Source organism: Crocodylus porosus, unplaced genomic scaffold (assembly GCF_001723895.1).
Source record: "Crocodylus porosus isolate Cpor-Errol unplaced genomic scaffold, CroPor_comp1, whole genome shotgun sequence".
NCBI classification, from domain to species: Eukaryota; Metazoa; Chordata; order Crocodylia; family Crocodylidae; genus Crocodylus; species Crocodylus porosus.
This window is the reverse complement of record NW_017728917.1, coordinates 10,718,770-10,745,425: the sequence shown is the minus strand read 5'-3', so window position 1 is coordinate 10,745,425 and position 26,656 is coordinate 10,718,770. Positions and strand designations below refer to the sequence as shown.

General features: G+C 42.7%; 1 protein-coding gene across 1 annotated transcript in view; it reads right to left on the bottom strand.

Moving 5' to 3' along the window:
• The window catches only part of SUCLG2 (succinate-CoA ligase GDP-forming beta subunit), a 164,595-nt gene that overhangs the window by 53,368 nt on the left and 84,571 nt on the right, over positions 1 to 26,656 (bottom strand). The window contains exons 7-9 of the mRNA XM_019536684.1: positions 26,008 to 26,104; positions 16,530 to 16,691; positions 14,697 to 14,839 (exon numbers count right to left, since the gene is read on the bottom strand). Of these exons, the coding sequence (XP_019392229.1) occupies positions 14,697 to 14,839; positions 16,530 to 16,691; positions 26,008 to 26,104 (402 nt within the window). The remainder of the gene's footprint in view (positions 1 to 14,696; positions 14,840 to 16,529; positions 16,692 to 26,007; positions 26,105 to 26,656) is intronic.

The window sequence follows — 26,656 nt, the reverse complement described above, 5'->3', positions numbered from 1 at the left end:
AGGAAAACCTCCAGGGACCAGCAGGAACTAAACAATTCTGATAAGGTTTCTGTGACTTTCCAGCGAACAGTAATTTGCTCTTTTATATTTCTTCAATGAAAAGTCATGCATTGCAGTCCCAAACCTTTAAATCAAATGATTTGCTGGGCATCAGGCATTCAAGTTTCATCACCTGCTATAAAATATTGACTCTGCACATTCATTCATTTCCCCCAATAATTGATTTTTTCTTTCTTTGTGTTTTCTGAAAGATTGGGCAGACTTATCATGGTATTCTAGGTGGGTAACTTAATCAGGATTTAGTTAAAAAATAAATAAACTGTTGGCAACTTTTTTTTTTTCAAAGCTTTATTTTAGTCTACACCCCACAAGCATTTAATTGTCTCTCTTTCCTCAATAAGAATTGTTTACTTTTTCTCCATCTCTCTATTAATTCAAAATCTATGATCAATGGGGGACATGTACTTTAAAGCTTCTGCTTTAATCACATACAGTCGGCACTGCCTTGTCAAAAAGAATAAAGCTTTGTATTAACTCTCATGCTTAATAACATTCTCAGTTGGAGTTCATTTGTGAATACAACTCAATCTGCCATGTGTTTGTAAACTAAATTAAAGATTTTTTTTTTTCTCCTTTTGGTAAATGGAACACCAGTTATAGCCACAATCTCAGCCGGTAGGAAATGAAATTCGGTGTCTCTAGCATGTGGTTTGTTGTTAGCACTCTGGTATAGCTGCTAAACTTCTCTCTGCATGAAAAGAGAGCTCTGTCATGACCTCTAAAGGCCCGGTGACTACACTTGGCTCAAAAGTTCCTAAATGCTATTAATGCACACCAGACAAGAGTGTTTCCTCTTCCCCTTCAGTCTTTCACAGCTTAAATGTGGGAAACTTCAGATCAGCTCATTGGTTTGCTCATGTTCACATTAAACAAGTAGGGCTAGGTTTTTTAACAAAGTGCATGCAACTTTTGCATGTGTAATTATCATATAACCCCATACACATATTCAGCAAGCTAGTGCATGCAAGTGAACAGTTGTGCCTAACTGCAGCTGACTTCACAGGTCTAATTCACATGTTAAAGGTCTATGGATGGCTTGTAACAAATAATGGCTCTAAGTCCATTTTGCGTATACTCCATTGGAAAGTGCTTAGCTTTGATTGTGGAAGAAGCTGTACTAAGTAGTGAAACAGGCTGTGTGACCACCATGGGAATATAGCTTGCTGTTACAGTATACACCACCACATAAAATCATGTGTGGATTTATCCTTATCCTTGTGTGCATATGATGGTCACTGAGAATATAAATTAAATTGACTAAATTCATTTAGTTTGCTGTGTGGGTACGTCTGGGATTACCAAAAGTCCCTGAGAGACGGGCATATAGATGTTGGCTTGAATTCTGAAGTCTCCTTTAAAAATCTGCACCTGTATGTTGTTGTGCATGTACCAGTCTGCACAATGTTAAGTGAAATCAGAAAAGTCTATTCTTAAAAAATTAAGGAGCACAGTTGCACTGTAATTCAAAGTTATGAGGAAAAGGAAATTAAAGCCTGCTCAAAAATATTTCTTCCTGCTTCGCTCACAACTCTATAATACAAATATTTCAATATAGACATCAGTCATCTTTGAACCATTAATATAAATTGCAGCTGCAGTCAAAAAAGTGAAAAAGTGAAAAATATGACATTATTTGTTAGGCCTAATTTTTCTTCCCAAACCACCAGACACACAGTCAAAATATGCCACTTTAACATCTGACTGTTGCTGCAATGAGAAGTAAATTTCTTCACTCGCTGGAAATCAGTCTCAACTAGCAGAAAGCCTGGCATACTCCAGACGCCAGGGGAATGAGAAGGGTTTCTACAAGACGAGGATCAGGGAAAGTGTGGGTCCCTTGCTGGATGGGGGAGGCAGCCTAGTGACAGAAGATGCACAAAAGGCTAAAGTGCTTAATGCCTTTTTTGCCTCCATCTTCACAGGTAAGGTCAGCTCCCAGACTACTGCACCAGGCAGCACTGTTTGGCAAGGAGGTGAGCAGCCAGCAGTGGCAAAGAACAGGTTCGGGACTATTTAAAAAAGCTGGACATATATAAGTCCATGGGGCCAAATGGGATGCACCCGAGGGTGCTAAGGCAGTTGTGACTGCAGAGCCATTGGCCATCATCTTTGAAAACTCATGGCAATTGGGAGAGGTCCTGGATGATTTGAAAAGGGCAAATATGCCTATATTTAAGAAAGGGAAGAAGGAGGATCCAGGGAACTACAGACCAGTCAGCCTCACCCAAGTCCCTGGAAAAATCATACAGCAGATCCTTAAGGAATCCATTTCTAAGCACTTTGAGGAGGAGAAGGTGATTAGGAACAGCATGGATTCACCAGGGGCAAGTCATGCCTTATCAACCTGATTACCTTCTATGACGAGGTAACTGGCTCTGTGGTGCAGGGAGACTGGTGGATGTGGTGTACCTTGATTTTAACAAGGCTTTTGATATAGTCTCCCACAATATTCTCGCAGGCAACCTAAGGAAGTAACGGTTGGATGAATGGACTGTAAGGCAGATAGAAAACTCACTGAAGCATTGGGCTCAGAAGGTAGAAATCAATGGCTTGATGTCTAGCTGGCAGCCAGTATCAAGTCAAGTGCCCCAGGGGTTGGTTCTGGGACTGGTTTTGTTCAATATCTTCATCAACGACATGGAAGATGGCATAGAGTGCACCCTCAGCAAGTCTGCAGATGATACCAAGCTGGGGGGAGTAGCAGATACACTGGAGGGCAGGGCTAGGATTCAGAGTGACCTCGACAAACTGGAGGGTTGAGCCAAAAGGAACCTCATGAGGGTCAACAAGGACAAGTGCCAAGTCCTGCACTTAGGATGAAAGAATCCCATATACCCGTACATGCTGGGGGCTGAATGGCTGGGCAGCAGCCCTGCAGAAAAGGACTTGGGGTTGACAGTGGACAATGAAGTGAATATGAGCCAGCAGTATGCCCTTGCTGCCAAGAAGCCAACCGGCATCCTGGGCTGCGCTGGTAGGACTGTTGCCAATAAGTTAAGGGAGGTGATTCTTCCCCTCTATTCAGCACTGCCGAGGCCACATTTGGAGTACTGTGTCCAGTTTTGGGTCCCCCACTACAGAAAGGATGTGGACAAATTGAGAGAGTCCAGAGGAGGGAAACAAAAATGGTTCGGGGCTGGGGGACAGGACTGGTGAGAGGCTGCAGGAACTGGGCTTATTCAGTCTGGAGCAGAGAAGGCTGAGAGTGGATTTTATAGCAGCCTTCACGTATCTGAAGTGGGGTTTGAAAGAGGATGGAGCTGGACTGGTCTCAGTGGTGACAGATGACACAAGCGACGCTCTCAAGTTGCAGCAAGGGAAGCTTAGGTTAGATATCAGGAAGAATTTTCTCAAGAGAAGGGTAGTAAAACACTGGAACAGGCTACTCAGAGAAGTGGCGGACTCTCCATCCTTGGAGGTTTTAAGGCCTGGCTAGATGAAGCCTTGGCTGGGATGATGTGGCTGGGGCTGGGGCTGGGGCTGGTCCTGCTTGGAGCAGGGGGTTGGACTAGATGCGACTTCCTAGGGTCCCTTCCAGCCCTCATTGTCTATGATTCTGTGACTTATACACAAAATTAGAGGATGTGAGGGTGGGAAGGTCTTTTCATTCTTATTCACCTCTCTCAATTCAGGTTTTTCTTTCCTTTCTGAAATAAAAACCTTTTGCAAAGGTATCTTGTTCTTTCCAGCAGCCACAGATATGAACACTTTGTGAAAAGGTTCTATAAAATCTTTCTGCTTGTAGACTATATAGCTACCATTTAACTTGACATATATTTATTATAAACTCATATATGTAATTCTTTAATGGGTTATGCAAAAGCACTGTGCTAGAAATGTTTGACAATTTCCATTAAAACTATTTGGAAATCAAGTTTTCAACTCAACATTTTTTTACTGGAATAAGTCTTCTTTCCTTCAGAAACGGTTATTTCTGCTGTTATAAAATAAAATTTCTTTTGCCTAAAAATTCTAAGGTTATAATTTTTAACTTAAAAAAGCCAAAGTTTCTGGGAAAAGCACCCCACTTTTCCAATCAGTTCTATCACTTCGATAGGATTAGAATTAAATGGGTGCTTTTAAAAATCTGTGGGGTTTTTCTGTATTAAATCTAAACTCTTAACTGCTAAATAAGAAGGACTTTTAAAGATCTTTTAAATGATTTCAATGAAGGCATATTAGTTTAATATTTATACTTGGCATTTTGCCATAATGCTACATGTTATGAGTTGAGGACTGGCATCCCAGGGTACTGTGCATATAACCAGAATAAAGACACCATCTGCCCCCAAAAGCTTATAATCTATATGAAGACAAGCTGAGCATCAAATACAACTTCTTTTAAAGTCAATGGGAGTTCCCAGAACTGGATCAGACACTTAGTTTACTGAGGAAATATATTTCATCTGACACAAAAGAAAAGGAATTCGGGTGAATATCAATTTTTAAAATTCTAGACCTTGTATGAACTCATCTGTCGTAGTTAGCAAAGATCCATGCCTTATCTTTCTAAATGTGCTAGTTTTCAAACATAAATCAACATCATCATGTTGAGACACAATATTACATTCCATTTATCAAATAAAGGCATTAAAATCACTTTTCTCCCTAATACATTGCACAGTGTGTCCACAGCAAATTAAAGTAGCATCCTGTAATATGGAAGGAGAATGTACTAAATCATAGCTCAGTGCGGGCTCACAGAAAAGGAGGGGTGGAAAAAAAACCCACTTAAATCCACTGAGAGTCCTGGCAGAAAAGAAACAATCTGCAAAAATACAGAATTCTTCCTAGGAGTTTACCTGGCACAAAAAGGAATTTGACCAATGACTGTATGACTATATCATTAGCAAATGATAAAACGCAATCCAAAATGTTAAAGGTTAATGCTTTGAGTGGATTTTTTTGGGTATAATGTTTGCTAACTTAAGTCTCCAAGTGCTAGAACAAGACATCCAGAATGTTTGCACAAAAAGTATCCTATTGGAGTTTTAGCTGAGAAAAAATGGGATGTTTGCAAAATGCTAGAGTGCTAACAGATAACGATTAATGAAGAAACCATAGATAAACTGAATGAAAAATAATTAGCGAGGCTATGCGATGGCCGCCTCATGGGAATGCTAACAGATATGCATGTGCAAAGTACTTTGCTTACAGAAAACTCCTCCAGTTGTGAAAGGCAATTCCCAGTGGATGATCCTGGAAGTGCATATAAATGCATACTCTCAGAAAATGAAGCTCTGACTCTGAGAAAGTTGCCATCCAAATTAGAGTGAAGTTACCCTGAAAATGTGATCAAACTGATTGAACTTAGGAGTTCAATAAAAGAATAAAAGGACTTCCTTTCTGTCTGAAATGGAGTAAATCATAATCTAACAGGGAAACTCTAGAGAGTAAAGGAGCGAAATTAGAGAGAGAGAGACACAAGAGAAGAGACAGGCACTGCCTCTCAGAAGTGGAGAGGAATAGGAACCCCCCTCAGCAATATCCTGTTCTTTCAGAGAGCATAACCAGATCTTTCAAGAATTCGAGATCTGAATTTAACACGGTAGCTGGAATGGATTAATAATAGGTCTTTTCCTTCAGCCTTGGCAGTTACGAGAGCCACCTATTACTTAGACTTTCTTAAAAAGTTATCCTTAATAATGTTTTCACATTATCACACTGCCCCACTCCCCCCATCTCACTGTTAGATGACACACAGAATTCATCTATGATTTAAAATGTCACTACCTACTCTCCACCATTCCTAATACACCACATATAAAAAGAGTGTAAAGTTGTCTGGAGATCATTCTCATTGCAGGGTCAAGTACAGCAGCAAGATTTCTACAGAAATGCCTCCCATCTCACTCTCGTGATGACCAGATTTGTGCAGCTGCTGCAGGAAGGTGATATACCTGGTTTCAGTTCAATCATAAAAACCTCTTCCCTTACTTAAGACTGCAGACCCCTCTCTAGGCACAGTCATTTCACTTAGTAACCTTTGCCGAACTGGATTCTTAGCTTTATTAAAAAAAAAAATTGCAACGAGTTTAACATATCACCATAGCAAATTAAAGTAGAGTTTAACATATCACCAACATTTTTAAAAGAAGGGTGTCTGGACACAGAAATGCCAAGATCTAGGGGTATTCTTCAGCAATGATTTTGTATAATATACTGAGAGGGCTTCTAAAATGACAGAAATCAAACTGCTCATTTTAATACTGAAGTCAGAAGAACATCATGTCCTACCCAGCTTGATATATATAAGTTCCCACTTAAGATTTATCTCCGTTAGGACAGCCGAGGGTGAGATGACCAAAACCTTTCATATTGATGGAAGGAACAAATGCTTTCTCTGACAGCTTTAACAAGCCAAGCACTTCATATTAATGGCTATTAAAATGCTCTTTCCTCTATAGAATAACTTTGCTAACCAGGGTAATCTAAGACTTCTAATTATGCTTTATTTCCTACCTATATGACCTTATAATTTGATTAGAGTCTCGTCTGCCCTCTAAACGTGCAAGATGGATTATCTGTAATAAGATTCATAATCAATTACTCATCCCAGTGGGATGAACTACCAACTTGACTATGGTACCCAAAAACCTCTTCACGTCTCACATTTAATGCATTGTAATATGAGTCAAAATGAGCCTTTAAAAAAATCTAAGCAAATTGTAAAGTATAATAAAGAATCAAATACTTTTCCAATCTATTAGGCTGGCATGTCATTGCCTTTAACTAGGCACTGAAGACTCACGTGCTATAATATATAGTGACTGCTACCAGGTATTCGGCAAAAGACCCAACACGCTCGGTGCATAGCTTACAAGACTCGCTGCAACTTTTATTATTTGAGCTAGAAAGAAATCTCAGTATGTGGAACCCAGCAATACGCCTAGCTCAGGGAGGGTCAAACTTACTATAGGCCCTGGGCCAGATCCACACCTCCCAGACCAGACCTGTGGGGTTAGGAGCAGCTGCAGTGGTTCTGGTGGGGGCAGTGTGGGTCTGCATCTGGGTGGCAGCAACAGCAGTGTCCCAGGACCGATAGCTGGGGTTGGGCAGTAGAGAGGTGAGCAAGGGCTGTATTTGCACAGCCTTTGCTCATCCCCTGTCGCCACCAGCTACGCCCATCAGGACTCAGAGACCCTGAATCCTGTGGCAGGCCACACCTCGCTAGCCCCGCTCTGACTGTGCCCCGGTTTTGAGGACCACAGTGGGAGTGCGTCATAGGCAAGGACCAACAATCTGACCCTGCAATCCCCTTCTCCAGAAAGAAGTGGGCATGAACAAGTGGTGCTTCGCAGCAACCACTGAAGTGCATAGATACTGCAATTATCTTTAAAAAAATTTTTTTTTGAAGCAGAAGAGTCAGATCACAGATTTCCATAAATAATCCTGGCAATAAGGTATCAAGTTCTTTTAAGAATAAAAACCCTAGATGAGATGAAAGTCTGTATTTCTAATGCTAGGACTCTGAAAGAAGACTAGAGGATTCTTATAAATTCATTTTGGACAGGATTTTATTAACCTCTGTTGCAAAACTTCTCACAGATACAGCTCAGATGAAACTAAATTAAAGCACTAAGGCAGTGGCAGGCCAGATGGGTGGTATAGGGCCAATTTGTGGGCAACATCCATCCATAGGCTGCATCCCAGCCTGGGGTCAGCACATGGGGTTGGTCTGAAGGTACAATCTTTACAATCTTGCTCTCCAACCCAACCTCACGCACTGGATCCAGCAGTAGGGCAACCCTCCGCTCTGGCACAATTTGGCACATGGGGCTGTGTTATCCGACCTGCAGGGCTCCCCATGGGTCCTGTAGCTTGGCAGCGGGGGAGCAGTGGCAGCAATAAATGCTGTGGCTTTGGAAGCCATGACAATTAAGGTTGCCACTGCTCACCCAATTGACATATCCAGCCCTGTGGTTATCCCCAGGCTGGAGAATGGGCCAGAGGTTGAGCGCCACTGCATTAAGACACCAAGCAAAAGGGAACAATACCATCACCCATAAGCAGCCCTACTGCTGTGAATTAAAGCTACGGCATTTGCATATTCCTGATACAGAGAACGGGACACACTCCTTGCACTCTTTTTCAAGCCTTGCAAGGTGCTTCAGGGATCAGAAAGGTCTTTTCTGTCCCTAATCACTAGGATGTTATGATAGGAACGTGATGCTTTCAAAATCCCCATGAGCCAACACATCCAGAATTTCAAAACAGTTAACAGCCGTTTAAGAATCTCCTCCACGCTTTCTATTGTGGTTCCAAACAAAATGATCTATTTCTGTTCACTTCATCACAGGCAGAAAATCCTAGCACCCCTTTCCAATAAACCTCTCTCAAGCTAATGTGTTATACCTTCATCTGCACTACGGAGTAAGGAGACGCAATGCCTTCCTCCCAGCTCAATCACTGATCTGGAACCTCTGGGGGAAGCAAGGCTGGGTCTTTGCAGAGATCTTTGCAAAACGGGCTCTGAGCTCAACTGCACCCCCAGGGACACAGAATTATTATTAATAAAACAGCAAATCCAGCAGCTGAAGCAAATGAAATGTGCTGCATCAATTCATTAGCAGGAAGCCGACTGACTTTGGTGTCAACACCACGATTAGGGTGCTTCTCAGTGTGCAAAGCCCGGGGGGGTGGGAATGCGCTTTGTAAACAGGAAATGAAGCAGCAGCTGTAGCCTGGCACCTGGATACCACTTTACGTCTTTCACGTAAAATGTAATCTTCAATTAATCTTCACAGCATCCCCCCGAGGCAGACGAGTGTTACAGACAGCAGAACGACAAAATTCGAAGGCTGAAGTCTTACGTTTTCAAGACAGCCTGCTAATCGAATCACCTCTGTCATTAGACACCCACCTGGTGTTATCAAGAAGTGCTTAATACCCGACGTTTAGGTCAAGTCACTGCAAGCACGGGGTGCTCAATGCTTCTGTAACACGAAAGGCATCTTATGACGGTCACTCAGAGCTGCACAGCAACAGTCCACCCCACTCCCCATTTTTTTTGTTTAATATATCACCCTGAGGGACTGGCCATAGGGCAAGGTTTTTGCCAGAGTCCAAATTAAACAACTTGGCTCCGAACCCAGAATTAAATAATTAGGGATTGCTTTTACCCTCAAGGAAATCCACCACTTTTAGCCTGCAGCCTCTATGGACATTTTTCACTACAGCAATTCTCCAGCTATGGCTTTTCAAGGACTTAAAGCTGTGTCCCATGCTTCACCCTATTCTGTGAGACAGAAAACATGCAAAGCATAAAGTCTTTTCATGCTGTACAGAGAACAGATGGGTAATGAGGTGTGGACGGGGTGTCTGATATTTGAATGAGAAAGCAAAAGGGTTCCTAATGACTGCATAAGAATACAGTGCTCTGTACGTTATCTGAAATGACAAGCAATCTGACAATTCAAACACATCCAATGCTAACGTACTGCAATGCACCTAGAACTGAACACTATTTACCTTTCATTTTATCTGCCATAGCTGCATACATATTGATACTGGACGCTGGGGGAGATGGTCATCAGATACTAATGTTCTGAGGTCTGGCATCCTTACAACTTTGGGAAACCCTATTGTCTGCCACATGCAGAGAATGACCAACAGGTTATCCTCCTACATCATACTCCACTATAATGGGCCCTGTTACTGTGGTTGTTTAACTATCAGTTCTTTAAACCTTGACATGATATTTCTCACCGGGGGATGCTAAGGCTTGTTCCCTAAAGATGAACAAAGCTCCTTTGCCCACTCTGAATCCAGCAGTTTGCAGATCCCTCTTTGTCTGTAAAACCTGCAGGACTGGGGGAGAATGCGGGCTTGGCTGTGACCTCCCTGGTCCCAGCAACTGGAGAGAATAGTGACACCAAAGTGAGCACCTATGTTTCAGAGCTGGGAGCTGAACCAGTGTTTAAAGAAGAATTTTCTTTTTATAAAGCCCTTTCCCTACCCAGGCAAAAGTACTTGGGATGGTGACAAAACAACGACACTTTTCATTCATTAAAACCAGCCCAACCTCAACTGACTGAGAAAGACGTGGGAAAACACAAGAAGCCAAGCAATAAAAATAAGCTACGGTTCATGTGTTCTCTCTTTAGTTACCAATCCTGCTCTTGATCTTCACTAAATTGCAAATCTCACTCACAAGCAAGCTTGGTTCTTCTCTTCTCTCACCTTGCCACCAGCATTAAAAGATTCTGCAGGACACATTATATACCCATGCAAACACGCTGCTTTCAAATCATGCCCCTGGATATTATTCTGATTTATTATCTGTATGGATGCAGTGCAGCTATGGGCCCAGAGCCAAGTGCACTGGGTGCTGTACATCCCTGCCACAAAGAGCTTATGTGAACACTGGGCATCAATGAATCGGCTGCAAAGACACAGCTGAGTGGAAGTCAATAGAAAGTTCCATGGGGATGTATAGGAAGGAACATAATTTACTTTGCTGTCCTCGAACTCCTTTGTTTCTGCAGAATTCAAAAGGTTAATGTAGCATTATACCCTGAAGTTTAATTCTGAACATACGCTGGGGCACACACCTGCTGAGAATGGGACATGTCCACACAGATAGGCTTCGGGACTGCAAAAACCTCAGCTTTATCATAAATTAGTTTGGAATGAGGGCATGAAGTTTGAATTCTTAGTTCACATCCCTGGCAGGAGAGAAGGGTTCAGTCAGGCTCTTGTAGTCCTCACAGATACTGATGCAACGCCAGCCTGGTCTTCCTTACCTGTTACTGAGCATGGCAGGCGCAAATTGAGCCACTGCACTCACCCACAAAAAAGAACAGGTGCATCGAACGATTTAGTGGTTTAAGTGTGAAATGTAATTTTACTATTTTTATGTTTTGGAAAGCTCTTACTGATCCAACTCAACCCTCTGCTACATTAGCAAAAGACAAAATGCATTAGCAAAATACAGCAAAAAACAAAATACATTAGCAAAAGACAGCCCCCTTCAGCTGCTATGCGATGGCCCACAACCTTCATGGAAACAAACACTTCAGCTCTCGTCAGACAAAAGGCTATGCGGATGATAAAAATATCTGATATAATAAGCCTGGATAAACCATATTACTTTCACGGTAACCACAGCTGGAAAATAAGTGAATTGCAAAATACCTAATGATCTCTTTCCGAATTCTGTTCACTGCCTCAGAAGTCTAGAAAATGAAATGCCCCAAGACCTCTGCTTCACATACAACTTAATGACAAGACACATCAGTGTCATTATTTTTCCTTCACGAAGGTGGACGGAGGGATGCAGTCAACATAAGCAAACAGGCTAAGGGAAGTGACAGGAATAAAAATGCTTCTTCCATATTTGTACAACAATGAACTGCGTTTGGACTACGAGATGGCTGAAGGAAAAACAAATTAAGTTTTACTTGTGTTTGGCATTTGTCGTCTCCTTTATGCAAGTTAACGGATGTCACTATACAATGTTTTCCTGGAGAAATGTTCGTATCAGGCAGTCACTATCATTGTTCTGTATGTATGGCAAGCAAACACTTGTTAGCATCCGCTGAATTGGTTAATCTCTTGCTATTATCAATGGCAGCATTAAAAAAAGCAGGACATTTCATTAAAAAATAATTTCCGTCCTTTTCTTTTCTTTTTACAGCGTTACCTTTAAATTTAATCTCTGCGCCTGACCTTCTGTGTTAGTTTAGTTAATAGCAAAACAGAAATGCTTACAGCTTCTGAGCGGACTTTAACTGCCCATGTGACCCTCATTACTCTACCAGCTGAGTATCTTTCCATCATCAGTGTATTTTATGTTGCCTGTAAGGCAGAGGACTATTATCATCTCCATTTAACAGACAGAGAACTGATGGACAAAGTGGATCGACCGGCTTGCCCAAACTGAGGGATAAAGTCAGTGGCTGATCTGGGATCCAAACCCAAGCGTCTTAAATCCGGTAGTCCACTAGCCCATCCTTCCATACGTGGAAGTAACAAGCCCATCCTTTCTGCTCAGTCTAGACCTCTTAAAACTTTTGGGGAGAACGGGGTCAGGGTCTAGGTTCCTAGGTATAGAGGTGATGTGCATAACAATAGGTCCATGGTTGTGAACAAGAGTTGAACACAGGCAGCACTTGGAGAGGCTGTAACAGCCTCTGCTGGACCATCTCTCTGCTGGGGACTGTCCAGTACATCCCTGAGATACCAAAGAATGCAAACTCCTTTTCCATGTTACAGGAGGACTGAAGGAGCAATGACGTTTCAGCAGGTGGAAAAGTGAGGAAAGAGGCTAGGCACCTTCTGTCCCTCTCCGGGGGTGAAGGAGAGGAGGGGGAGTTCAACTCCTTCCAAAGCACATGCACCACAGGAACACATGCAAAAGGGAAGGACTGAGGAAGGGGGGAAAAAAAATAGACAGCTGTTCAGTCCAAAGAAGGAGTTAAAACCATTGCAACAGCTGCTCTGACATATGCAGCCCTACAAAGCAGGAACCAGGACTGGTAAGGGATGAAAAGCACAGGCACGTGACTATTTGTAAAGGCGCTGTTTCCATTTTAAAGCCTCCATCTAGTTTGGTTTCTAGGGGCGGGGGTGGAGGAATTCGCCAAGAAATGAGACCGGTACCTTTTTAAAAAGTGCTGCCTTGACAACAGTCATTTCACATTATCAAGCTACAAGAACGCCCTTCACTTCCCCTGCTCTTCACTAGGCTTACTTACACAGAGACTTATTTTAAAGCACACTTGATCTTTTGCTTTCCCCCAGGAAGATTTAAATCTCTGGTAGAGTCCCCTGTGCTCCCAGTGCCATATTTCAGCACAGTTAAGAGTTCAGTGCTATGCTGCAGTCAGAAGCCCTCAGGGTATTCTCTGGTTTATGTTTTCCTCAGAGGCTCAATGCTGTTTGGAGACATTAACAATCATTAATTGGCCTGGAAGCTCCCAAGAACAATTCTTTCTTTTCTCCGATAAGGTGGGAATTATGTTAAACGTTGGAGGGTAATTAATGACCACCTATGAACTGCAAGTACTGCATTAACCAAAATAACCCTTGCTGACTGAAGCTCAATATTAGTTAAGAACTGGAGAAAGCTCATTAGATTATCTTGTCCATGGCTTTTCCAGTGGAGAGCACACGATTCAGGCAGAGGAAGTACTAGACATGAAACTGCCATATGCTTGCCATAGACCAAAGATGTGAAACGTGTTTTTAAATGGTTAAGCAAACTTATAGATGATTTTTAGTAGCACAGAAAGAAGGACGATTACATATGTACCAAGGTTGAGGCCTCTCAGCGCCCAAACCCTGGTGCAGGCAGTGTGTCGGGATGTAATACGGAGACGGATCCACGGTAATTGTAATTTAATCCTACATGCATTCTTCATAAATTACTGCCAAAAATGAGCGGCGAGTTCCAGCTTATCTCATCCTGAACTGAGACCGCATCTCTGATGGCCATAGTGCCAGGAGATAAAAGTGAAATCAGTCAAATCACAGAGCTGATGAGAGGCAGTTCAGAAGTGCCTGATTTAAACCAGACAAAGCCTTTTAGGTGACTTAAACATAAAAGCCAGGGAACAATAACTAGTGTGCGGGGGCTGAGTCAAGGGAAAGGAGGTTAATAACTTAAAAATGGATGAGGGCAATAATTTCGAAAACTGTGCTGGACCAAGCCCCTTCTTGTACTTACAACGGACTCTGACATTCCTATTTATTGTGTGCCTTAGGGCAGAGTTTTCCGCAAGTCCCTTTTCTTAGAAAAAATATCTGTCCATCGGGACACGCTAAGCAGTCACTCCAGAAAAGAGTGGGAAGCTAGAGGAGGAAAGGCAGCCTGCAAAGAGAAGTTAAGAGAAATAAGCTGGGAGAAGGCATCGCTCTAGTTTCAAAAGATGGCAATTCCTCAGCTGAAAAAAGAGGAGAGGAGCAGAGAGATGACGTCAAAAAGAAAACAGAGAAGACAAAGTAAATGAAAGGGAGGAAAGGAAAAAACATGAATTAGAGAAGTAGAGACATGAGCTATATATGTGGTTTGGGCTCAGTGTTTCACTGGTGTCCTTCAGCACAGCTTCACCGACTTCCACAGAGATAGCGGCCATCAATCAGCATGAGGATTTGGAACAGGATGAGGAGATGCTTTATGCCAACAGATACCCTGATATCATGTTGACAAGAGCTACAGGTGTCTGTAGAGGCTTAAGGTTTTCCCCAGCAAAGGTCTTTAGGGCACTTGAGGTTCTGTTTCTCCAGATATCCTGACCTCCCTCCATGCTGGCAGGGTGGACCAACTCTGCATCTAAATCCCTTGTGGCCAGACCCCAGGAGAGAGGCCTGACTGAAGAGGAGTCCCAAAGCAGTAAATCACACCTCAAGAGGAGCACACCCTATTAACTGAGCTTACACATCTCTACAGCCAGCCCAAAAGCTGGCAATGCCTATATCCCTTTCTGGATATAGCCACAGGCTCTAAGCAACTTGTCCACAGAAAGTGTGAGACTGAACTGGAAACTGAACCAGTCCTGTGTCTTAACCAGCAGCCCATCATCCAGGTAGGTTACCCTCAGTGTTCACCAGGCTATCGGTGATATTTTCAGGTATATTTTGGCAGGGGCTGGAACGGTATGATAAAGCATCCTTTTCAAAGACAACCATGTTACCTTAGGATCAGCACTGAGCAGTTTGAAGGCTTGATATACTTGGGCTTCTTTCACACCTCCACCGAGGTCCAGGAAGTTGGCTGGTTTTCCACCATTAAGGGAAATGATATCACAGGTGGCCATGGCAAGCCCAGCTCCATTCACTGCAATTGTAAAGGTACAAAGTTTGTTTTTTCACAAAATGCAATTCAGACTCTGGAAAATACGACTTAACTGGCCTACCAGAACAAGGAAAGACCTATTTATAAAACTTCATGCATTTCCTGTTCACTCTAAGATTTGTTTCAAATGTAGCGTGCCAGACTAACAGAGAAAAAAACACCTCCCAATACTTACTATGAAATCTCTTACTATTTAAAAAAGGACTGCACCAAAATGTGCAAACTAGGATGCACCTACACCCACAATTAGGAGTCAAATGCCTGTCTGGATTTCAGAGGTACTTAGTACGTTCAGCTTTCATTAAATTTGGGCAGAATGAGTGTGCTTAGTCTGAATGAGACCCCTTAGTCTGGAAAGATTTCAATGATGCCCACCAGGGTGAATATGTGGGAAGATTTCAGTGACGCCCATCAGGGTGAATAAGTGGGAAGCTAGAGGAGGAAAGTCAAGGTGGTGTTATTTTTTAAATTATATTTTGTCAGCTGATTACCACATTTTGACCCACCTCATTTTTGTACATTTTTTAATATCCTTCCTCAGAGCAATGGGGGAAAATATCTCTTAAACCACAGTAAAATAACATCCACTTATCTCAATTCCCCTGCCAGGGTGAGAAACCATGTTTCATTTCATGAACCCCGGTGAGATAAAATTGCATAAAGAATATTTTAAACTGGATATTCATTTTTTCAACAAGTTGTTTCAAATTGCGGGATTTCTTCTATGAAGTTAACTTCCCTGAAGTTTTATTAACATTTGCTTCAACACAGATGACATCCTATATTCCCTATGCATTTTTAAATGCAGCAAGGACTGTAACAATAGTAGATAAATTATCACTATCAACTGAGAATGTGATTTGCAAGTTGCTGATGTCCCTTTAAACGATTCATAATAAAAAATGTAGGGCCTCTAATCTGATGCATTTAGATATCTCTACTGTTAACAGATTTCCAACGATGCTGTCTGTTCCTTTGATTAATCTAACGCGGGGTGGGCAATGTTTTGAGCCCGAGGGCCACACAGGCTGTTTCAGTGAGCTGTCACAGGATGGGTCAGCACCCTCCAGCCCCCGTGCACAACAGCTCACTAAAACGCCCTATGTGGGATGGGACCCTAGGCAGCAGTGTCCAGGAGCAGGATGGGGGAGCAAGGCCGGGATCACAGGGCAGGGTCGTGGGGTGATGACAGCGCAGGACCAGGGCTGGGTCAGAGCCACGATCTGCTGCCCACACGCCCCTGCAATGGGCGCAAGCTCCACGGGCAGCCCTCTCCTGGCCCAGGGTGCACTCCACACCCCACCACGCACTTGCAGCATCCAGGACTGGGCTGGGGGAGGGAGGCAGCACTGGGGCACCCCATCCCGTGCCAGCCCACAGCTCACTAGGGGATGCCTGCAGTAGTGGCAGCCTCAAGCCCTGCCAGCTCAACATGGGGCATAGGAAAGGGGTGTCCCAGCACCGTTCAGGGAGGTTGAGGTACCAGTCATGAGGTGGGCAAAATCACTCTGTGGGAGGGATCCAGGCCATGGAACGTATTTTGCCCGCCCCTGATCTAATGGATTAGCTGGTCAGCATTTGGGAATATTTTTTGAAGCAGAGAGCTCTGACTTGCTGTGAGCCATTTATGAACCACTGCACTGAGCTCCACACAGATATATTTTTTCCTTACCAAAGCAAGCAATGTTTCCATCCAGTCCTATGTACTTTAAGTCATACTTGGCAGCCTCATTTTCTATGGGCTCATTCTCAGACTTGTCATCCATGGCAAATATCTCCTTTTGCCTAAACTCTGCATTGTCATCGAAGTTTATCTTGGCATCAAAGCAAACAACTAACAAAAGGGAAAAAATTCAAATTAAATTTCAATTTAGGACTCTAAAATGATATATAAGTATCAAAGGACACTGAACTTACATGTGCAAAGAGCATGATTCGTGTTCCGTTGTAATCAATAGAGGTTTGTATTGGCCACAGTACATGCAAAACTGGGGCCCTAAAATACATTTTTCCTATATGCTCGCATAGGAAATGGTGGCATAATCTTCTCTATGCCACACTATCAAGCTAACTTTGCCATGAGCTGTGAAAAGCAACTGTTATAGTAAAAGGATAGTTATGCTTATTCTCATTAGACTGTCCTCAATGTCATCAGTTATGAGAACAGTTTTTATGACCTGGACTCTTCTATTGATACCAACAATACATATCACATGAGTTACCAAAATAACCCACCATAAATTTTGTGCGTCATCCAACCATAATATATTATGTGGCTTTTTAAATAAATATTGTAAGTCAAAAGGCAGGCAAGGTTCTTTGGGTAGATGTGTTATCTTTTATTAGACCAACCAAGTAGCTGGAAAAAAGCTAAGAACTTTTTTTCTAACTACTTAGTTGGTCTAATAAAAGACATCACATCGACCCAAAGAACCTGGTCTGCCTAAGTCCTTAGACTAACATGGCTACAACCAACAACCCAGTAAGTCAAAAGCACGTTCTCTCTCATTTGTATAGTATTTCTACCTTCTTTGTATAGTATTCTACATTTAGTTCAAATGTATGAGATAGATACATAATAAGCAAAGATTTTTCTTCTGGTTATATTTTGCAGACCGTTTGGTTCTACCAAAATTGTTCTTTTAAACCCTTTTACAGTAGCTTTAAATCAGCATGCAGGAAACAGAAGTACAAGTACAGGCAGTCCCTGACTTACAACATTTCGAGTTACAATGTTTTGCACTTACAACATTTATAAATTGACACCCTGTTTCGACTTTCTGACATCAGTTTCGACTTTACACTGCTTGATCTAATGTGATGCCACGCCAGCAAACAAGTTCACTGTTGCACCCATCTCCCTGGAGAACATCTGTCCAAACTTCCCTGGACACTTCCTTTAAGAAGGCAGACGAGACTCCGGAAAAGCCTGCAGCCCAGACTCCTGAGAAGACTCCAGCCAAGAGCCCTTCTAAAAGTCCAACCAAGAGCCCTTCAAAAAAGTCCAGCCAAGTCACCTCAAAGAAGTCCTTTCAAATCAATGTGATTAATGTATTTATATTGTAAATAGCAATGTAGCTATATTACTCACCTATAATTGATCAAGTATAAAATTTTGGGGTATTTTTGGTGAAAATAGAGTGTTGGGCCTTGGTTCAGGAACCAACCCCCCATTTATAATATTGTTTCTTATAAGAAAATTGGTTCCGAGTTACGTTTCGACTTACGATGAGGTTTTCAGGAACCAATTGTGTCGTAAGTTGAAAGACCGCCTGTATGTACAAAACTTTACATTAGGAATAAAGAAAATTGAAAAGTAAAGAACACTTAACTTTGCTGTTAATGTCTGGTGCTTGCAAGAACACATTAAAAATAACTAACCACCTAGTTATCAAGGTGTAAACTGATTGGCCTACATAAGGGTTAAAATTAGTTTGCCAAGAACAGATGCAACCTGAACCCATACAGAGTGACTATCTCTATAGATTGCACACTGAAAACACCTTAACAGAGTAATAAAAAAAAAATCACAAGTGCAAAAAACAAAACCTGACTACTGTATTATTTAAGTAATAATGGGCTGAGCAATGTCTAGAAATTAATGACTGGCTGAAGTAAATGAAGTCTCAAGACAGACCAGCTGGGTTTAACTGCCTGGAAATGCCTGATCCAGAAATCAGTAATGCTATTAATATATACCTAATAGAACTGTTCGTATCTATTATGTTTTGATCTCTGTGCCTTTCCAACTGATGTGTTTGTACCAATTCCATCTACTTCCAACTGATGTGCCTATTTAGAGCCTACGGTCTGGAAGTTTCTGAGAATTATGACAGAGCAGAAAATGAGACAAGCATGACAAATGCTAGTTTTTACCATTTATTTTAATTAATTTTGTAACTATGCTACTCTCGTTTCTTGAGATGAAAACAGGCATTAAGAAATTCCTTGGCTCGCATTTAAAAAAAAAGAAAGAAAATCCAAACAAAAAAGAACAAAACAGGAAAGTCTCAGTCCTACTTCCTGAATGCAGTTTTTTAGGTTTTTAAATCAAAGAATATTTCTGCCTTTGACTTGCAATCAATACCAGAATAAATTATGATAGATCAAGACTATTTTCAGTGACTGCCGTTCTGGAGAGCTGTTTCCAAGTGTAATAAATCTCTGTTGGAAGATGCTAGATCTCACTCTACACGCAAGCGTGCCATGTGGGAACCTCCCAGAATGGGAAATACATCAAGTCAATAACGTGTCCTCCAAAGTATTAGTAGAACATTAATTTTTGTTAACCACGAATTAAGGCCTATACTGACAACAGACCCACAAAACCAATTTCCCTTTTCAAGCTTTAACTTGCTTATGTGATCCAACACTTGAGTAAAATGCCGTTTTTTGAGGCTCTCAGCTTTCCGTTCCAAATCTACCTTAGACATGAACATTTTCAATGTCACATTAATAGGATCTCATTTCTATGGAACATTCATCTTTAACAAAGGCCATGTTATGTACAAAGTAGTGGGAAAAACACCTATTAATATTTATCAAACAATTTTCACCATCAAAAGCACATTGTTACATGCATGATAGACTATACAAATGAATTTTCCTTCTGAACAACTATCAAAGAAAGCTCCAATACTCATATTCACGGAGCATTATTGTTGGGTTTTTTTTGTCAGTAGTGTAAGATTTTGCGAGCTGCTAATTCAACAGTTTACACTGAGAACAAAAAATACGGGGGGTGGAGGTAGGAAAAATTGACAGATATGGGTCTGTGACCCAAGCGTGTTAACAAAAGAACACGCCACAAAATGAAACAAAGAAGGATACACGGCGCAATGTCTTTCATAATGGAAATTCACAAATACGGGGAAAATAAAATGCCAGCATGAAATAAGTCCATCTTAACTGTTGTTCTGACAAGAATAAATTGTCTTCATATGCTACGCTGTATTTTTTCATGATAAAGTAATGGCAATGCATTCCTCAAATGTGTAAAGATGCACAGTATTTTTTTAGCATTTAAAATGAAGTGCTGCTGCTTTCTTTACTGTGCACAGAGCAGGAAAAAATAGGCGGAGGGAGAATGCCATTATTCCCTGTCAGTCAGGACCTTTCTGCAGCTTGTAATTTCATAGTTGGTAGGGTCAGAAGGAACCTAAGTAGATCATCAAGTCTGAACCCCCCTGCCATAGGCAGGAAAGCGTACTGGGGTCAAATGACCCCGGCTAGGTGATTATCCAGCCTTCTTTTGAAGACCCCCCAGGGTAGGAGCAAGCCCCACTTCCCTTGGAAGTGGTTCCAGATCCTCGCCGCCCTGACCGTGAAGTAGTTCCTCCTAATATCTAGCCTGAATCTACTCCCAGTAAGCTTATGGCTGTTATTCCTTGTTACTCCTGGTAGGGCTTGGAGGAACAAGGACTCTCCCATAGCCTGCTGGTTCCCCTTGCCCAGTTTGTAGATGGCCACCAGTTCCCCCTCAGCCTTCTCTTTTGGAGGCTGAACAGGTTCAGGTCCCGTAACCTCTGCTCATAGGGCCTGCCCTGCTGCCCCCTGATCATGCAAGTGGCCTCCTCTGGACCCTCTCCGCATTGTCCACATCCCTCCTGAAGTGCGGCGCCCAGAACTGGATGCAGTACTTCAGCTGCGGCCCGATCAGTGCCGCAAAGAGGGGGAGGATCACCTCCCTGGACCTGCTCGAGATGCATCTGTGGATGCGTGACAAGGTGCGGTTGGCCTTCCTGACCATGTCCTTACACTGCCGGCCCATGTTCATCTTGGCATCAATGATGACTCCAAGATTCTTTTCTGCTTCTGTGCTGACAAGAAGGGAGGCCCCCAGCCTGTAGGTATGGTGCTGGTTGTTCCTCCCCAGGTGCAGCACCTTGCACTTGTCTGTATTGAAACCCATCCTGTCCTCATCCACCCACCCCGAAACCTTTCCAGATCTAGTTGTAGCCTGTCCCTCTCCTCCAGCGTGCCCACTTCTCCCCACATCTTAGTGTCATCTATGAATTTGAACAGGGTGCTTTTCACCCCCTTGTCCAAGTTGCTGATGAAGATGTTGAATGGTGCAGGCCCGAGGACTGAGCCCTGGGGGACCCCAATGTCCACATCCCTCCAGGTTGAAAAAGACCCATCCACCACCACTCTGGATGCGGCCCTCCAGCCAATTTGCAATCCTTCTGACTGTGTGGGCATCAACACCACAGTTGTCTAATTTCTTCATGAGAATGGGGTGAGAGACAGTGTCAAAGGCCTTCCTAAAGTCTAGAAAGACTAAGTCCACCGCGACACCTGAATCCAAGGATTTTGTGACCTGGTCGTAGGTCACCAGGTTGGTCTGACAGGACCTGCCTCTAATGAGCCCATGTTGGATGCCCCTAAGCATGATCCCCCTGCTGGTCCCTTGCAGATGTGCTCCTGGATAATTTTCTCAAAGAGCTTCCCTAGGACCGAGGTAAGACTAACAGGCCTGTAGTTCCCTGGGTCCTCCTTCCTCCCTTTTTTGAAAATGGGTACCACAGTGGCTCTTTTCCAGTCCTCTGGCACCTCACCAGAGCACCATGAGTGCTCGTACAGTCATGCCAGGGGTCCCGCAATGACCACAGCTAATTCCCCCAGCACTCTGGGGTGGAGATCGTCAGGACCTGCTGATTTGAACACATCTAGTCCCACCAGAAGTTCCCTGACTAGGTCATCACTGACCCTGGGCCTGGCAGCACCTCCCCCGGTCCGTCGGGGATCCCAGTGGGGGGGATGCCCCGGTCCCTGCTCAAAAAAATGGAGGCAAAGAAATTCTTAAAGAGGTTAGCTTTGTCCTCTGGTGTAACCATCAGATTTCCTATGGTGTCCTGCAGACGCCCTACGTTACCCAGTACCTTCTTTTTACCCCCTATGTATTTAAAAAAAGGACTTCTTGTTATCTTTGATCTGGGTCACTAGTCCCAGTTCCATGTCTGCCTTAGCCTTCCTAACAGCCCCCCTACAGTCTTGAGCAATGGAGTTACAATCCTCCTTGGTGATGGCCCCTCCCTTCCATTGGGTGTACACCTCCTTTTTAGCTTTGAGATGTTCCTGGATGCTTTTGGTGAGCCATGAGGGCTTTTGAGCACTCTTGCCCCCTTTGATCCACGTTGGGACTGTCACCCTTTGGACTTGGAGGCTCGTCTCCTTAAGGAATGATCACTCTTCTTGGATTCCCAACTCCCCTCCTTTCCGGAACCTCAGTGCCTCCCCGACTAGTCTCCTTACCTCACTGAAATCCACCCTCCTTACACACCATTCGGCTTCTCCTCCTCTGATCTCTGAGGGTAGAGGAGCTGAGAAGTGGCTCTGGAGAAGGTTGTATGGCAGTTCAGCTGATATCCTCCTTGCTGACCTTCTGCACCTCCAGCTCTGCAGAAAGGCTAAGCTGCTGACCGAGGGATAATTCACTTTGTCCTGGCTTGCATGAGGTGGCCTGGCAATGGCATAACTCACAAGTTGGAACTGGAACGAGAAGGCATGCTAGCCCAGCCTCTGGTCTCCAGTAGCACACCTCCTACTACTTCAAAACCCTGTTTCCTCCTGCCCTCTACTACAGCTGAGCTCCCAGCTTGAAAAACAAGGGCTTAGTCCAGCCTTCTGCCACGCATCGGCAGCAACAGCAATTAGTGATGTATTATGGACAACATCACTCCTAAACTTGAGGGTTCACAGAGAGCAGAAAGTTTTCACTCATTATGTCCCGTTTCTAATATTGTTCTTCTCAAGTGCCTCTGACTTGCCCCCCTAAGCAAAAGAGACCCTGATTCTCTCTCCCTCTCTCATGTTGACCCCTCACTTTGAAATAATTTGGTTCATTTTCCAAACAGGCTTCCAAAGTTTTTGCAAAAAGGCGCCTACACATACATGCGTACACCACTGCCTCCCCATAAAACGCTTCGAAATAAAAATGAACAGGACCAGAAAAATCAACAGAAAAATTCACTCACATCAAAGCAGCATTTAGAAACTTTAGTCGTTAATCATTTTTTCCTAATTCAGCTTAATTTGTTTATTGCTCATTATGGTCATAAAGCAAACTCGTACTTGTTCATTATTATAATTTAATCTCTGTATTGTCACTTGGTACAGTAAGCAAATTATTTCTACTGACTTTTTTAAATATTACTTTACAGTAATAGCTGTTAACATTCAAAAACTGGTGCTTAAGCAAGAAAATACAGTCCCTAATAAGGAAGAACAAATATCTAGATTTCTTATTCTAATGCTTCCAGTAGTCATTAAGAGTGAAATTCTGTTGGCATTATAATCTGAAGGTCAAGGACAATTTAGTTGCAATCACACTGCCAATTCTTCTGCATTTGATTTACTGGATAAAATGTTGTTGGACAGCTGGATAAAAGATTATTACACTCTCTACCCACAATTCAACTCTTATATTTCTGAGCAGAGCAAGCCAAAATATATAAAAATGACCTTATGTGTTTTTAATGAAAAGCAGTTTATGTTACAAATTAACCACAGATAATTAAAACGCTTTTATTTAGTGCTGTAACTTTTATCTAATACAGGTTTCCAAGAGAGCTGGTGGAGCTGTTCTTCCTCAAGACTTAGAGCAGTCACAGATTTCATCAGCCACGTTGACTGTGCTTCTGCTGTAATGACCCCAACCCAGGTCCTCCACCTTCACAGGTGTCTCTCTCATCTTGTGTCTAAAGCAGAATATGAAACCCTACAGACCAAAATGCTAGCAATAACCCAACCACAAGTAGGTCAGCATTACTTGCATAAATAAAGCAAATTCCTCAGCCAACCAGACACTTGGCTTATATCACCAAATAGATGATGGGACAAAGGGAAAGCTTCCTTTTCCCTATACCCTTTCCCTCCACATAAGACATTTACAGCCTAACCATTAGCTCTATTTGCTTCCTCTGCAATTACCTGAACGCTTTACTCATTCTAAACATATAATCACACACAACCAGAAAAAAATGCCATTTTTGCTAGGCCAGAGATTATGCTCCCTCCTCACCTGCAGGCTCCATTATTGTACTTCTCTATGCCTAAACATGAAGCCACTTATGGAACTGCACACTGTTCACAGTGCTGGTCTACTGGCTGGATCCCCACCGGATAGGTGGTTAAATTCAAGTTTTTGATCCTCCTCTTCAAAGCCCTCCATGCGACTGGACTGAGGGACTGCCTCGCCTTGTGTGTTCACGACTTCCTACGACAGCTAAGATCCACTGAAATGATGGAGCTGACATCAGAAAGAGTGAAACCCATGTGTTCACAAGACACAGCTCTCTCAGCAGGAGGCCTGCGAACCTGGAATTTACCTGCAGAAAAGACTAGGGCGAACCTGAATCTCAGGACCTACAGAGACTACACACATGGCCACCTCTCTTTGATCTATCCTTCCCCAAACAACACAATAAATACATATAAAGTACATATCTAATCCCTGCTAACTGGAGGGAACAGACAGAGTAAGAAACAGATGCTGAGTTTTCACCAGTAACTTCCTGCAGCCCCTCTATCTAGCTTCTCCTGGTTTTCCTTTGCAGGGCCTAACATTTCTGGCAGTCTCTTTGATATAATGCCTGGCAAACAGCCCCACCAAGGCTGTTACCATCCCAGGAAGGAGGCAGTGGCCTACTGGAGGCCACAGGAGAAGCCAAAGTGAGGACCCGTTCTTTGGAGGAGCGAGTGGTAGGGGAAGCGTGTTCAGAAGTTTGAACATTGGAGTTACTTTTAAAGGGCAGATACAGAGCTCGCAGTACAAGTCAAGGGAGACCTCTGCTAAGCCATTTACACGGCATTCAAAAGAATCTGAGATACCGCTGTGAAAGTAGGGGGCTGACAACTTCCATCAGTTATTTGGTAAGGTGGTAGTGGTTACTCACCAGTGACCCGGGAACTAGCAGGGTAACTAGAAGGTAACCCACAAGTGGTGGTGAATGCTTGTGTACATGCATTTACTGCTGTTTCAAATAACTGCAGCTACCATCCTATGTTAAATCTAAGTGAGTACATGAGAGAGGGACAACGTACCACCCACAGTGCAGCAGAATCCTACCAAGACATTGGCTATTCTTACCTCCGTTAAAGCAGTCTCAGGCTCGAGTCCTATCCCTTCATGCCATGTCCTTACCCCAGTTCCAAATGTGCTCTACCTACCTCACCACACCCAGACTACATCTTCTTTCCCTGCACCATCCCTTGCTTCACCTCCTCAGTCCTTAATGAAAAAGCCCTGCTTCTGCCTTGGCACGCACCTGCCTCCCTAGCATCAAGGCCTCTCTTCACCACTCTTCCTACCAGTGCAGATGCTGTTGATTCATTTGATTTTGTCCTAATGGGCCCTTGAATCAAAGGCTTTTGTCCTGCATTATGAACTGTTGTAAAGGAACAATCAATCTTTCTCTCTTTTCCCTTTCTTTTGAATTCAACGACTAACCCATATACCACACCGGCTTTTTATTTTTCCAAGTACACCTTTTTTAGGACATGTGCGGCACAGTGGGGAAATAGGGCAAATGCAGAGGAGGACCTATATATATAGGTGTATGGATACATGTCCCTAAATTGCTGTGACAGTCAGTTGGTGGAACTAACATGCCAAGACAGTGGAAGGGCAGGGTGACAAAAGGAAAGGCAAGCAGCAAGACTGTGCAAGATTTCCTGTATACGTTTTTATTCCTTCTTCCACAGTGGAAGCTTATTGATTATCACTGGATACAGGCAGGTGTGAACTCTGCTAGTCCAGCTGGGCTTTCTCGTTCTTCTGTTCTAGCGATCTTACTCAAGACTGTAACTTGCCTGCATATTCAAGATGATTTCCTAAAATAACTAGTCCTTTCCATGGCCTGACTAATTCTAATGGAGTGAACAAAAGTACTTTGTATGAAAAGCAAGAAAAAGTTGTTATTTCTTGCCAAGCATAGCATGTAGCTGCTGATACTTCCAGTTCTTAGATGGTATAACAAAAGGCATTGAAATGTAAACTCTGTCATGGGAACATTTATGAAAGCTGCTTAAATTAAATTACAAAATGAAATTAATGCAAAGCTGCTGCTATGGCCTTCCTTGCAATTCAATTTATAGTTTGCATAAATAAAGAATTATAATGTATTCATTTGTTTTCTTTAATTTCTTACCTTGTCCTTCTGGAGTTTCACCAAAGGGATTCACTTCAACCTGAGTAGCATCAATTTTCAGGAAAAGATTATACAGCTTCTTAATTTGATCTGCTGCCTAAATTTGATCAAATGTTTTGTAATTACCATACACAAAAAGAAACTGTCAACCTTTTCAAGGAAAAGGCAAAACCCTTTTTGTCTCCTTTTAATGTTATATTACATTACAATTCAAGCCAAATTTAAAAAAAATTACTATGTATTACTTTTAGTTTCCATTTGTACATTCATATTTAAACACTACCTAAAAATGTTAATAATGTAGCAGAAGACATTTACAGCATTTAGCAAAGGCTCACTTCAGAGCATACAAATGGGGGATTTTCTGCAAAATGAAAAGCATCATTAATATAAACAAGCTTAATATAAGCTAAAACAAGTTTCTTACAGTTCATAAAGAAAACGTTATCTCCAGCATGCTGATACTGAAGTTAAGTGTTTAAGCTAATCAGTGTAAATTCAGAAACTATGAAGCCATGCGGAGCTAAGGAGTGCAGATCAGTTTGCTTTATTTGCTTGGGAAAAATCTAAGTGTCCCGCCTACGTAAAAATGCAATCTTTTCCTAATGCCCCGCAGCAATTTACCTTAACAAAAGTTCCTCTCTTGCCC